We start from the raw sequence: 14659 nt of genomic DNA on the forward strand, positions 1-14659 counted from the left end.
TCTGTAACACTGAAATAAACTTTCCCTTGTCTTTATACTTTCCTGGGCAACCAGCCGGGAGCCACTGACAGCATCCTGACAGTAATGCAGGGAGGTCTTAGAGCCAGCAGGCGAGAGAGGCAAGCAAGAGCCTGAGAAAGCACCCAGCCACCCCAAAAGACCAGGCAGGGGTAGGCTAAGTCGGATGCAGTATGCCAAGCCCAGCTCAGCTCTCACGATGGCTCTTGGGAGCCTAGAGGCACCCCCAGCGGAAATGCCACACCTCAAGGCCTCATGCATTCCAGGAGGGAAAGGGAGGAAATGCTTTTTGGAGACTGACGCCCTCCCTCTCTTCTGGGGCCACATGCCAGGGATGGGTGGGGCCAAGGGCAAAAGTGGGCAGGGCAACCCAGGCAAATGTTGCCTTTGCACAGCAGGCTAGTTTCTACACCCCCACCCAAAACACCCCTCCTCTCTGTTCTTAACCCAGGCAACCAATATGAATTATTAGAGCTTCAGCTGGGAGGGGGGACGCTCTAGGAAAGAGTGAAGCAGGGCTGATGGAGGGCATGGTTTGCGGAGAGGCTTGAGCGACTGAGGGCCCTGGAGGGCCACATCTGGCCCCTGCACCTGAGCTTCCACACACTCTGCTCAAACGCCCCACTCCCAACCTCTGGACTGCTGCAGTTTGTGGAAAGGTCCATGGTGACAGAAGGAGAGGCAGAGGCGTGGGCTGCATTCACATTATGCACACATTATACCAGGCACAGGCAAACTCGGCCCTCCAGATGTTTTGGGACTACAACTCCCATCATCCCTAGCTAACATGACCAGTGGTCAGGGATGATGGGAGTTGTAGTCCTAAAACATCTGGAGGGCCAAGTTTGCCTATGCCTGCATTATACTATGATGATGCCGCCTTAAACAGTCATGACTTCTCCCAAAGGATTCTGGGAGTGGTAGTTCTGCTAAGGGTGCTGAGAGTTGTCAGGAGAGCCGTCTTCCCCCTCACAGAGCTACCATTACCAGAGTGGCTTAACAATCGTTCCTTCTTCACCAGGAAGCACCCAGGCCCTAACCACTATGCCACCCTGTTCTTGACAGAGGTGGTGGTGGAGGAAGGGGCCCATGTCTGAAAATCCACAGTTTGAATGAGACACTCAGAAAGGATCCAGAAGCTCTGTTTCAGCTCCTATCATTCTCAAAGGCTCCTGTGCCAAAGAGGTCATGCAGTAGTCAAATGGAGTGTCAAAATTCACCTTGGATAAGGCTATCAGTAGCTCCCAGCTGTGACTGGCATAATAATAATAATAATAATAATAATAATAATAATAATAATAATAATTTATATCCCGCCCTCCCCAGATGAAGCCGGACTCAGAGCGGCTAACAACAGTAAAAATAACACAGTTCACATAAAATCACAATCAGTTAATTGAAATACATTCTAAAATCAATTTGATTCTAAAATCAATTCAGAGTCAAATTAACGGCAACCATTGGGCTAGAGTTCTATGAGGATTACAGAAGGAGACATGCACTGTCTCCAAGATCAGAAGCAGTGCAGCTCTGAATACCACTTGCTAGGGAACGAAAAACAGCCCGAGAGGGTTATTCCTCTCAAGCCCTCCTTGTGGGCTGCCCACAAGGTTGGTCAACGTGGGAAAAGAAGAAGGACTTTGGTCTGATCCATCTGGGCTCCTGTCACCGCGCCCTGACCCTCTTTCGATGAGGGAGTGCCCACCCCCAGCTGAACATCCCAGTTTTTGGAAAGGGTACAAGAGAAGCTGCCTCTTACCCACCACTGCGTAGCCGCCGGGAACAATGCGGTAGATGTTGCTGTCGGTGTGGATGCCGTCCGGGAACCATGCCGCCATGCTCTCGCCCACCAGCCGCCCAAAGGCCGCACCTGCCCAGAGAGACAGGGGCAGAGTCCAAAGGTGGATTTGGGTAGGTATGGTTGGAAGAAGAGCAGAGGGACACTCTGAACCCACCCGGACTCTGCAATCATCATCTGAGGCCTATCTTTGCGTGCCTCCTCCGTGTCAGGTCCAGAGAGTGGCAGAACAGAAAAGGGCCTTCTCCCCCCCCCCAAAAAAAAACACCCCCCCAGAGTCCTTTTTGTTGGGGGTAATTCAGACTGAAATTCCCAGGTGTCAGAAAAGGTTACTTATGTATGCAACAACTGCGGCCGGTGTTTCGTTAGCCCCCAAATGGAAAATGAGCAAGGTACCAACTAAAGAAGATTAGCAGGTTAAGTTGACAGAACATGCACAACTTGCAGACTTAACACAGAATAAGAGAACAAGAATGACATACGTTTAAAGAAGATTGGAAAACGTTTATTGAATATACGGGAAATAATTGTGTGCAAGCTGAAAACGCTGGCAGCATTAAGATAAATTCAACAGCGTAAATAATTTCTGATGGATGTAATAATGGAAAACTGATTCATATAGTTTTTGTGAAATATGCAGGGATATACAATATGCAAAATGAACCATGGAAAGAGAAGAGGGGAAGTCAGTGATATCTTAAGTAAGTAAAATGTTTATCTGAAATTCTGGCAAGAGTTAAGGGTCATTGCACAGAAGCACAGAGAAAGTTCTAGGGTCTCCTACTCACCAATGACAAAGACAGGCATGAAGGCTCCACAGGGCACTGGGATGGTCGTGGCCAAGGCTGACATCCAGAACTGGGGAGAGGACAAAGAGACAGGAGCCCATTATCAGGAGGGGAGACCCAGGAATGCCCTATCGGCGGAAGCCAAGTGACCTCTTTGTGCTGAAGCGCTGTGGGAGGGGGAGAGAAGAAAGGAGAAAGGCCCAAACCCCGGGACAGAAAAAGATTCCCACAGCAGGCAGGAAAACCTCTGCAATTTTCAAGCGGTCCCTGTTGGGGGAAGTTTGGGAACCAGCAAACGAGACCCGAGTGCCTGGGGACTAATCTGCAGCAGCGTGGTGGAAGGAACCAGCTGCAGTCTGAAATGGAGAAGTCCTCAGAATTCCCTACTGGTCGGTTTTATCTGCAAAGGGAGAAGAGGCTGTTTTGACTCCAGCACTTAAGCAATCAGATAGTACAGGGGGAAGGGAGAGAGGAAGGAGAGGAGAGGGTGGGCAGGAAATGGAAGATATGCTTGCATTTTCTAGACCCCTCAGCAGCGTCTCGTGTACCACAGCCCTGAAGACCCAGGGGCAACTGTTTGGTGACTCAGCCCAGCTGAGTCCTGGGAAGGTAACCAGCAAAGCCCTTGTTCACGGATGCTACAGACAGCGTGGTCCCTGCAGCTGGCAACTGCTTCAGTGGCACAATGGGTCAAGCGCACCTTGCGGTTGAGCGGAAGGTTGGCAGTTCGATCGCAGCCAGGGATGGCTGTAGGGGCAGGATTCCTGCATTTCTGGGGGTTGGACTGGATAGCCCTTGGGGGTCCCTTTCCCCTCTACAATCATAGGATTCGACCGGAAGAAAGGGGTGACGGGGAAGGGCGACGCACCTTCATGAGGATGAAGACCACCAGGGTGACAAAGACGTTGGAGCGTGGGTGCTTCCAGGCCTCGGAGGGGCCCACATACTCAAACTCTTCAGCCAGGCCCTGCTTGGCCCACGTGCGGTTATCGAACAGGGTCACGAGCGTCTCCTTCTGCGTGAGCTGAGAGGCGAAGAAGGGGAAGAAATCAGGGGGTGAGAAGGGAGCCATGCCTGCCCGCTAGCCTAAGCTCTGGCTGTGTGTTTACAGAACTGAATAGGCTTAACACCGCAGTCTTCCTTAGGGACAGAGGTAATGTTAGAAGTGGGGAATGGTTGTAGCAGTTGTGTGAAACGAAGTGACACCAGGCGAACGATGGCATGTACCGTACGTTTCCGTGTACAGTGGTACCTCCAGTTCCGAACAGGATGTGTTCCGGAGCTCCGGTCAAATCCTGAGGTTTCCGCAGCCAGAGGTGCCTGTTCTGCGCATGCACACGGCGCAACACGAGTGCTTCTGAGCATGCGACCAAACCCAGAAAAAATACTTCCGGGTTTGACGTTTTCGCAACCCCAAGTTTACGTTACCCGAGGGTAATGTAAGCCGAGGTTCTACTGTATAAGACTGTCTTTTTAAATTAAAAAATTATGTTCAAAATTAGGTGTCGTCTTATACATTGTGGGGCCGTGGGAGTGGTTGCTGCCGCGAACTGGAGATTGTTATTGGTGGCTGCAGCAAGGGTTGTTGTTGATTCGCTGTCGCTGCAGCAATTGGGTGGGCTATTTGCTGCTTTGTTTGGCGATGAGATAGAGGAGTCTGGTGGGTGAGTGCTTTTTGGCATCTCCCCTGAAAAAAAAGCTCAAGAACTCTGCCCCCCCCCCACAACTTCGGGGAATCTCCCCCCCCCCATTTTCTTAATTTTGAGTCCCCCAAAATAGGGGGCGTGTTATACACGGGGGTGTATTATACACAGAAAAGTACGGTATGTTGAGTGGCTTGAAATCTTACCTTACACTGCCCGGTACTTCTCCCTGGTTTTATTTATGTTACGTTATGCTTATGGATACGATTTATGTATTTTGCCACCCACATCATTTGATGCAGAGGTTTATTCCACCCCCCTCCCTGGTACTTATTAAACTATCTTACAGATAGTTAAGTGGCCTGTAAGTGGATCATAGCAATAAATAAATAGGGTACCGTCAGCCCAGAATTGCAGGTTACTCTTCTTAGGTGAGTCAAGGGAGGGGGAGACCATTATTATTATTATTATTATTATTATTATTATTATTATTATTATTATTATTTTATGACTATATTTTTATTATTGATGCTACATGAAGTGTTCTTAATGCTGTACACTACCCTATCTCTTGATAAATGTGGTATATACAATTAACAAATACTACTACTACTAATAATAATAATAATAATAAATGTTCAAGAGCTACAAATTACCTGCCCAGCCATGAACTGCCCAAAGCCAGGTGGGAAGGTCAGCGTTGCTATGAGAAGCGTGACAAGAGCGGGGAACAGCAGGCGCCTGGAAGGTCACAGACAGCAGTGGTTAAAAAAAGAGAGTGGCCCCACTGCACGTCCCGCCCCCCCAACAGAGGCAGCGTGGTGTAGTGGTTAGAGCATTGGACTATGGCCGGGTTCAAATCCCCACTCGGCCACAAAGCTCTCCCTGGGTGTGACCTTGAGCCAGTCACTGCCTCTCAGCCCACTCTACCTCACAGGGTTGTTGTGAGCCTAAAATGAGGAGCGGGAGAACCAAGAACGCCACTTCTTGGGAGGAAAAGGTGGGATGTAAATGTGACAGGTGATAATAATAAACAGACAAACAGCGGGCACAACTATGCTCCCCAAGGCTGGCAAACCCTCGGAGGCTCAGAAGGTCATCACCACTTGCTTGGGGAAGCAGCTGCCCCTAGGAGGATTAGCAGGCTTCCGTCTTAAGGACCAGGGGAGGTCAGTATTCTGCGACTATTCGTGCACAGAAAGTGGATTAGGCGCATGCGAGTGGGGGAGAGGCAGGCAAGGGAACCCCCCCTCCCGAGCCACAATTTCCCTGCAGCTGGGTGGAAGCAGTATTAGAACAGTGTACTCTTTGTATGGAAGTGAGAGCTGGACCATAACGAAGGCTGATCGCCGAAGAATTGATGCTTTTGAATTATGGTGCTGGAGGAGACTCTGGAGAGTCTCATGGACTGCAAGAAGATCAAACCGATCCATTCTGAAGGAAATCAGCCCTGAGTGCTCACTGGAAGGACAGATCCTGAAGCTGAGGCTCCAAGACTTTGGCCACCTCATGAGAAGAGAAGACTCCCTGGAAAAGACCCTGATGTTGGGAAAGATGGAGGGCACAAGGAGAAGGGGACGACAGAGGACGGGATGGTTGGACAGTGTTCTCAAAGCTACAAACATGAGTTTGACCAAACTGCAGGAGGCAGTGGAAGACAGGAGTGCCTGGCGTGACCTGGTCCATGGGGTCACGAAGAGTCGGACACGACTAAACGAACGACTCTCTGCAGCATTTCATACAGGGCTGCATTCACCACTTGAAATAAAATGCGCCCAACACTCACCCACATAGGAACCTCCCTAGTTTATCAGACTACTTCCGAGCCAGGGTCCTCCAGAGGTTTTGGGCTAGAATTCCCATAAGCACCAGCCAGCACGATGGAAATTGTAGTCCAAAACATGCAGGTTGGGGAAGGCTGCGTTATGCAAATATCAACTCAGAAGTAGGTACAAAAGGCCCTCTAACCTCCAGCCTGACCCCACCTGTTACATAGCTGGACTAAGCCACCCTTGGGCCTCCATTGCCCTCTCTGGGGCCCCTCTCATGCTCAGGACAAGGCACCCATGTGTCCAGCAGCCGTCGTGTCTTACTTTTTCATGAGGAACCGGTTAATGGCCTTCTGCTTGCGCATGAACTGGACAATCTTCCGGTTGAAGTACACGAAGAGTGCCCCGCCAAAACCGCTGGCGATCCTGAAGAGGAGAGAAGAATGCCTCAGTGTGGGGAAGAGGGGTCCTGGCGGGAGGGAGGGAAGTGTGGGGTAGCGCCAGAGAAACCCTACGAGACTCACCCAATGACAGCAAAGGCCGGCAGCTCCTGCAGGTCGAAAGGGAAGTCCAGTCGGAAGCGGGTTTTGAAGAGAGCTGTGATGGTTTCTGAGGGAAAGAGAAAGGTTTGGGGTGACCAATCTCAGGTCTCTAGGACAAGAGGTGGTGGTGGGGGGAATGTGGCCCCTAGGCTTCTCTACCTGGCCCTAGGAACCCACAACGTTTTTGGTTTTTTTGAAACAGACATTATGGATTTTGTTACAAACGGATCTAGAATGGACAATATTGGTCTGCCTCATGCATCACAATAAACCATGGTTTGCCTTACATCATGGTTTGTTTGCAAACGTGCCTTCTGCCTGCTGCCCAGCTCACACAAACCATACAATGGCTTGTTGTGTCAGATGAACCCAGACCATAGTTTGCTTTCCCCACCCCAAAAAAAACAAACCATGGCCCGTAAGCCAGAAATCAGCCAAGGTTTGCACTTGGCTGATTTCTGGTTCAACACTCACAGTTTGCATGAAATGAACAAAACGGTGGCCAGGGTTCAGATGACACAGCACGCTTTAGGTGGGGAGTAGGGGAGCCATGCCCACAATTAAACCATGGTTTAAGACAAACCATGGCTTCTCTCTTTTAATCCCCAGTTATATTTGATTAAGTTTCAACATTTTTAACATATACAGTCAAGACAATTCTATCTTTTCCCTTATTTTTTCCCAATGAGTCCCCCCCCCCCTTTCTGGTGCACCCTATCTTCTATCTATCAGATCATACCCACAATATTATAATCTAATCACTTCTGTTGCTCATAGCTCAAATTCTGCTCCTTAAATTGTCCGAAAAGGCATCCACTCTTCAGTAAAACACTCATCATTAGATTCTCTTAATTTTACTGTCAATTTTGCCACTAGAACTATGCAAAACAAACTATGGCTTCTCATGATGTGCAAGCCCGGACATTGTTGTATTTGACTGGGTTTATCTTCTGACAGTTCTTGTTCTGTATTTTTAGAATGACAGTTTGATGTCTTGATTTTAGGCAGGCAGGCAGGCAGGCAGGCAGGCATAAAGCACTTATTATTTTTTTCTTTTTAATGCAAGTTGAATGAGTTATTCTGATTCGCGATTTTTGGGCTGCATAGATTCAAGAGTTCTGCAGAGGGGTCATCATGATTGGTCAAGAGAGATGTCCAGTTCTGCATGGACCCCAGCACTCCCTCGTTCCAGCCCCGGCCTCACCACCAAAGTAGACAAGTTTGGAAGCAAGCAGTGGAGATGTTCCTGTCTGGGAAGGAAGACAGGGGCCGTACCTTCATCCTTGTTCCACACAGCGAGAACCCGGAAGATGAAAGCACTGAAGGTAGCGGCAAAGAAGCCACGCCAATAGTTGCGGACGGCGAAGAAGGTGGACGTGACTTCGATGCTGAAGAGGACACCTGGTGGACACAAAGAAGAGGGAAGAGTCTGGGAGCCACCAGAGGCTTCTAAACTCAATACACATGAGGCCTCTAAACCACTACCGGGGTTCTCCTCCTAGGACTGAGTTCGCCAAACTCACAGAGTTAGGGAATGCAGTACACGTCCAGCACTGAATGGAAAACAGAGGCTGCATCCACCCGGTGCTGGAAGCCTGGCACAACTACTGATCCAATGGCAGGTCCAGTCCCAGCTCCCTCAAGTTGGGAATTACTGAGCTGGGAATAGACAAAGGCCACAGCTGGCAGATTTTGTGCACATGAACATGCATGAGAGTGCAAGCAGGGTGGCCCAAGGACAACTGATATGCAGCAATCAGGGGTTGTCAAGGATGAATCTTGGGCTAAGAAGAGGCAGCCCCCCGTTGTTCTAGTGGTCAGCATGGGGCACTATATATAATACCGCTTCCCGTGCCTCCTCTCCCCTCAATAATCTCCATTTTTGAACCCTTGTCCCGCATTAGTGGGACCCCACCCAACCACACTCCCCCTTCCCTTGACCTGCATCACCACGACTGTCGCTTGGAAGCAGGAGACCACAAAAATGGTGCCAGCCTGAGGGTAGAAGGAGATGTTACAAGAGACAGGAGTTAGCAGAACTCGGTCTCTCTTTCCATTGGGCTTTCTGGGAACATGCCAATACAACCCAACTTGGGCTGTGTTCTTCCCTGCCTCTACTCCTAGAAGTCAGCAAAATGAAACGAGGGGGGAGAAAGTTGAGGTATGAGGGACTGAACCCTCATGCGCAGCAGGAATTCTTCCATGGCACTAGAATCCCTCGTTCTGGAAAAAGCGCTTGATTGCAACTATTAATTTTGTTGCGTTAGAATCTGGAATTTGCTCCTGCAAGATGGAGTGGTGGCCACCAGCTTTGATTGCTTCAAAAAAGAATTAGGGGGAAAAACCCTCATGTTCTTGGCCACAATATTGGAGACAGTATTTCCTCTGAATATTGGTTCCTTGGGAATGCAAGCGGGCAGAGGCCTCTTGTTCTCAGGTCCTCCTTTCTAGAGACCTCTGGCTAGCTGCTGTGAAAGAGGATGTTGGACGAGATGGACCACTGGCCTGATTCAGGCTCTTCATGCAATGAGTGGCTGTGTGCCTTTGCAGATTTAACCGGGGCCGTGCAATGCCCTGCCTGGAAGCCTCTCTCTTCATTTGCTCTCACCAGCAAATTCAGTCCCTTCCTTCCTGCAACTCCTGCGGATTGAATTCCTCTTAAAGAAAGAGGCAGCCTGGATGGAGGGCCACTTAGTCACTTAGAAGCTCCCTGCGGTGGGGCATTCCCCCCCCCCCCATCCGCTGGTTTCGCTTGGCTTTTGAACTCGTACGTCCGCACACGCCGACAGGTGTTATCTGGGCAAATGAGAAAGGGTCTCCCCCCTCCCTCCCCTTATTTCTTTTGGGAAAGCTGGCAGAAAGGGAAAGACACACACAGATACACAGTCCAAGCCTTTGCTCACAACAGAAACCAACACGGAAAGGGACACAGACACCAGTCACCAACCTAGGAGAGCAAAAGCAGCGGCGAAGAGGATGCACAGGAAGGACTGCCTGGGAGGAGCCCGCAGCAAAAGGGGGGAAGGAGGAAACGAAGTTATGCCTGCAGTTGGAGAGAGGGTTCGCCCCGACCCCAAACCCCACCCCAGGCTCACATCAGCTGCACGGGGCATTGGCTTATTGCACTTATTATTATCCAAGGTACTATACAACAGCTCTCCCTCGCCTCCCTCTTTATATCCTCAGAACAACTCTGTGAGGTGGGCTGGGCCTAGAGAGATGGGGACTGGCCCAGGGTCAGCCAGTGAGACTCATGGCTGACCGCAGGTTTGAGTGCCGGTCTCCTGGGTCCTAGACCAACTCTCTAAGCTCTGGCTGAGCGTATAACCTGAAAACCCCAAATACTCAGGGATCAAATGATGGAGAACCCTTTGCTCAGCCCAGTTAAGGAGGATACAAATTGCTCCTTTCCAATCCTCATGGTTCAGGGGGCTTATTTTGAGGCTAGGCTCCCCAGCTCTCAATAATAATAATAACAATAATAATATTTTCTTATACCCTGCCCATCCGGCTGGGTTTCCCCAGCCACTCTGGGTGTTGCTTAGGCCCCAGACTCCATTTTTTGGCATTACCAAAGAAGAGACTGCACTTAAGTGCATGCAGAGTGCTATTTCTCTCAGTCCTTAAGCACAGCCAGCTCCCACATAACTAGGACTAGGGTGCAATAAATTATAGGCTTCATTTCTGCACTGAGCAGAAGCAAAGACATCTTTTGGGAGAGGGGCGTGACCCTGTGGACATTGTCCGTCAGGGTTCACCTCCCCAACCAGAGGGGGTCCAGCTGAGAGAGATGTCCCTACTCTTCTCACTCCCCGGACCCTGTAAAGCAGACCCTTCCCAAACAGCTCCTACTCTTTGCTCCCTCTGTAGAGATATGGGAAGCAGCAGCAGAAGAAGAAGAGTTTGGATTTGATATCCCGCTTTATCCCTACCTGAAGGAGTCTCAAAGCGGCTAACATTCTCCTTTCCCTTCCTCCCCCACAACAAACACTCTGTGAGGTGAATGGGGCTGAGACACTTCAAAGAAGCGTGACTGGCCCAAGGTCACCCAGCAGGTGCAGGTGGAGGAGTGGAGACACGAACCTGGTTCCCCAGATTACGAGACTACCACTTTTAACCACTACACCACACTGCCAGGAGAGGTTGGTGGAGGGTGTCAGCTGGGGGCCACTCCTTCCTCAGAAAACTCCTCCCACTAATCCATTTGCAACTGGCCACAGCACTTAGGCAGGTGGAAGTGAATGCTCTGGGCAGGAGCTCTCACAGGCTGGTGTTCATTGCGCCTGGTAGGGTGGGATACAAGGAGACGAACAGTAGGTGGCGCCGGAGCCAATGACAGGCAGAGGAGCCAACTCAACACCGCTCTCCTCCCTGCTGTTCTATCAGGGTGACACTGAGACTGAGAAGGAAGCTGGCAATCAGGCAATTAATCAGCATTCTACACTGAAATTCTCCTACCTATTTTTCTATGCGATTTAGCCTAACACACACATATTTTTGCACAAAAAAAACCCCATATAATGAATTTGTGCACGTTATTTACACTAGTGTGTGCATTTTTATGCGCACATTTCCCTGGCATGTGTGTGCATAAAAATGCATATATTAGTAATAAGATTTGGAAACTGTTTTCTCCAGGTCACTCCACACATCTCTCAGGTCACTCCACACATCTCTCAGGGCCATTCGATGTGGATACATTTTCATTCAGGTTTTGGGTGTGTGTGTTTTTTTGTAGTCAGCCCCAAATCACAACATAAACCACAAAAAGCAAACAAGGCAATCCTAGAGTGCAAGTTAAGACATCACTTTCAGCCTGGCAAATTCTTAAAATTTGAAATTGTGAAGTTCACCAGATCATTTTAGATTGGGGGGCGGGGATCCCCTTGGCTGGCCACACTGTTTTAAAAAAGCCGATATATAACTTATATATATAACCCAAAAAAAGCCGATATATAACTTTCTCACTGCTAGCTTATATAAAGCTATCCTCCGGGGACAAACTTGTCTATACAGTGGTACCTCGCAAGACGAATGCCTCGCAAGACGAAAGAGTTTTTCGTTTTCTGAGTTGCTTCGCAAGACGAATTTCCCCATGGGCTTGCTTTGCAAGACAAAAACGTCTTGCGCCTTTTTTTTTAAAACCGTCAATGCATTCCTATGGGAAACCGTCAATATACAGTGGTGCTTCGCAAGACGAAAAAATTCACAAGACGAAAAAACTCGCAGAACGATTTAATTTCGTCTTGCGAGGCACCACTTTATTGGCCAGCAACCATCTGATTTTGAAATAGCTTGATTGACCTCCTTAAAAAATTCTGGAACAAGCAGAGGAATCTATCCCAGGTGACTTCTGATCTATCACAAGGTGGGTTGCGATTCAGAACATAATGCACAATGTAATTCAATCTGGCTTGATCCGCTTATGCATAAAGGCAGTCACTTCTTGGCCCATTAAAGAATTTACCCATCAGACTTTAGGTGGGGTTGGCTTGAAATCTGAGTAGATGCATGTTTAAGAGGTGGGGGGGGGGTGTTAACAGATTACTAGGCGATCCTCAAGGTCCCTTCCACCTCTACAACTCTATGATTCTAAAACCAACCCTTTTGTGGTGGGATTTAATTGTAATATACAAAACTAGGAATCTGGAACTCTTTGTATACTCAAGAGTCCATTTCGGTATCCTTACCTCCAATTGGAGCAGCAAAGCAGCAGCCGACGCCCACAGCACAGGCAGCTGCCAGCATCTCAATATTGCGGGATTCGTTCTGCAAAAGAAGCCCAAAGGGCACAGAATCCATGAGGAGCTGCTCAAAGAGAAGCAGGTCTGAAGGGGTGGGTGACTTCTTCCCCTTGTCCACTTCAGAGAAGGGGCTCTTTAAGAACCAGGTTAACTTGAAGCAATGGGCACCACAAAATTGATATGTTTCATCAGAGAAAAGCCATTGTTAGCATTTGTTAAAGCTTGGAAACCTCTCGTGGACTTTTTGCGCGAAAAAGAAATGATATCTGGACTTGAGGGTTGAAGACAACATTTGTTTATAGAAAGTGGCTTTGTTGGGAGTTATGTTAGATTGGATGGAGAAAATATTGTTTTATATAGCAGACGGATGACGATTTGGAAGTTCTTTCTTTCTTTTATTAAGAAAAGAGAAAAGATATAACATTTTGTATTTTTCTCTATAAACCTTAATATATATATATTTTTAATGAAAAACTTGCCCCACCATCTGAAAAGCTCCTGCTTGATACGTCTCCTGTGCTTCTCGACTCTTGCAGCAAGAACCTCTGCCCAGAAGTTCTCCAAACTGGTTCTCTCAGCCCCTCAGCTCCTTGCAACCCCAATACTAATACTAATACTAATACTAATACTAATACTAATACTAATACTAATACTAATGTTATTATTTATACCCTGCCCATCTGGCTGGGTTTCCCCCAACCACTCTGGGTGGCTTCCAGCAAATATAAAAACATACTAAAACATCAAACATTAAAATCTTCCAGGTACAGAAGATTTTGAAAGTTTTTTGAAAGTTTGTCGTTCTTTATCTCCTTGACATCTGATGGGAGAGCGTTGCCGGGTTTTGGGAAATCGGATCCCTCCCCCGGTGACAGTGATTAAGAAGATCAAACAAAAGGAGCGTTCTTACCAGAGTGGCTGGGGAAACCTGGCCAGATGGGCGGGGTATAAATAATAAATTATTATTATTATTATATACCAGAGTTTCTTTCATAATCACAGCAAGAGAAAAAGGAATGCATATCTCTCTAAAAAAATGGTGTTGCTCCCAGTAAAAGTTTACCCCCTCCGTCCCCATTAATCTACGTCACTCCTACATCGGGGGTAATCTGAGCTTGCTGTCGCTCCACTTTCTGCTCTATCACTCTCAGAGCCTGTCTAGTCCTATGTGAAGGGGGGGGGGTCAGGAATGCTGTCCAAAGACAGTGAATCTGCCAGGTGTTTCTCTCTCCTGGTGTTTGCGCTTCTAGCCCCAGGACTTCCCAGCTTTTTCCCTTTGGACTATATCCCTCTGCAAACCACTGTTCTAAATCAATACTGTCCTCCTGCCCTTGGGAGGCGGCTCCCACCATTCCTTTCTCAGTCCAGTCCCTGACAGGCATTCCACAGGGAGGGTGCTACCACCGAGAAGGCCCCCTGCGGTCAGAGGGCCACTCACGAGATCCTCACACCTCAGCATTTTGCAACCCCATGCGTCTCACCTCATAGATGCCACCGAAGAGTGAGAGGAACTTGCTGAGGAGGGCAGCACACATGCTGGCAATGTGGACAAACGGTCCCTGTGTGGGGAAGGGAAAGAGGAGTCAGCAAGGTGGGCATACCTGCCCCACGACACACAGATCCTTTGAGAATCAAGCAGCAGCAGCAGCAGGTTCAAGGAGGGGGACATCTCCCGTTGCCCCATACCCCCAAGATCTCTTTCTCCAAGAAGTCCTCAATCCTGTCAGCCTTGCCCCCATCCTGTGTGCCCCACCTGGCTGTGTCTCAACAGCACCATTGGACTCCACCCCCTCACCTCTTTGCCCAAGGGCATCCCACTGCCCAGGGCGCACGTCAGGCCAATCACTTTGGCCACAAAGGTCTTGAGGGTAAGGTACTCCTTCAGCACCACGCCCCGGAGAATTGTCTTCATTTCGGGGATGCCAGAGCCTGGGGAGAAAGAGAGAGACAAAGGGATGAAGGGAGAGAAAGGGACAAGAAGAGGGAGCTATACAGAGAAATAAATGGAAAGCTGTGGTCCTCCGGGTGTCAATGAGCTACAGTATCATCATCCCTGGCCACTGGCCATGCTGACTCAGAATGATGGGAGTTGGAAGCCCATAAACGCCCGAAGAACCACAGGCTTCCCACCCCCTGCTCTTGCAACTGCAAAATAAGTGACCTCTGCGGAGCAGAGACAGGGCACACTGTGTGCAAGTAAATCAGATTCAGCCAGTTCACACGGAAATGAAAGTCTAATACGGAAATTTCCAAGGTCTGGAACACTGAAGCTTTTTGCAGAGATAATGTTGCTGCCCCTCCAGAGCTGAGCACAAAATGTGGGGCGAGGAACACTCTGGCAGAAAAGGTTGTTTTCA

At 48.9% G+C, this 14659-nt stretch overlaps 1 protein-coding gene across 2 annotated transcripts in view; it reads right to left on the reverse strand.

Annotated features, from left to right (window-relative positions):
• CLCN2 (chloride voltage-gated channel 2) overlaps nt 1-14659 on the reverse strand; it is a 73973-nt gene that overhangs the window by 17086 nt on the left and 42228 nt on the right. For both annotated transcript variants that reach the window (XM_083442037.1, XM_083442038.1), the window contains exons 5-14: nt 14098-14231; nt 13784-13861; nt 12249-12327; nt 7834-7959; nt 6541-6625; nt 6341-6442; nt 4904-4988; nt 3473-3628; nt 2605-2674; nt 1778-1888 (exon numbers count right to left, since the gene is read on the reverse strand). In XM_083442037.1, the coding sequence (XP_083298163.1) occupies nt 1778-1888; nt 2605-2674; nt 3473-3628; nt 4904-4988; nt 6341-6442; nt 6541-6625; nt 7834-7959; nt 12249-12327; nt 13784-13861; nt 14098-14231 (1026 nt within the window). The remainder of the gene's footprint in view (nt 1-1777; nt 1889-2604; nt 2675-3472; nt 3629-4903; nt 4989-6340; nt 6443-6540; nt 6626-7833; nt 7960-12248; nt 12328-13783; nt 13862-14097; nt 14232-14659) is intronic.

Source organism: Podarcis tiliguerta (genome assembly GCF_965153285.1).
Source record: "Podarcis tiliguerta genome assembly, chromosome: 5".
Taxonomy (NCBI): domain Eukaryota; kingdom Metazoa; phylum Chordata; class Lepidosauria; order Squamata; family Lacertidae; genus Podarcis; species Podarcis tiliguerta.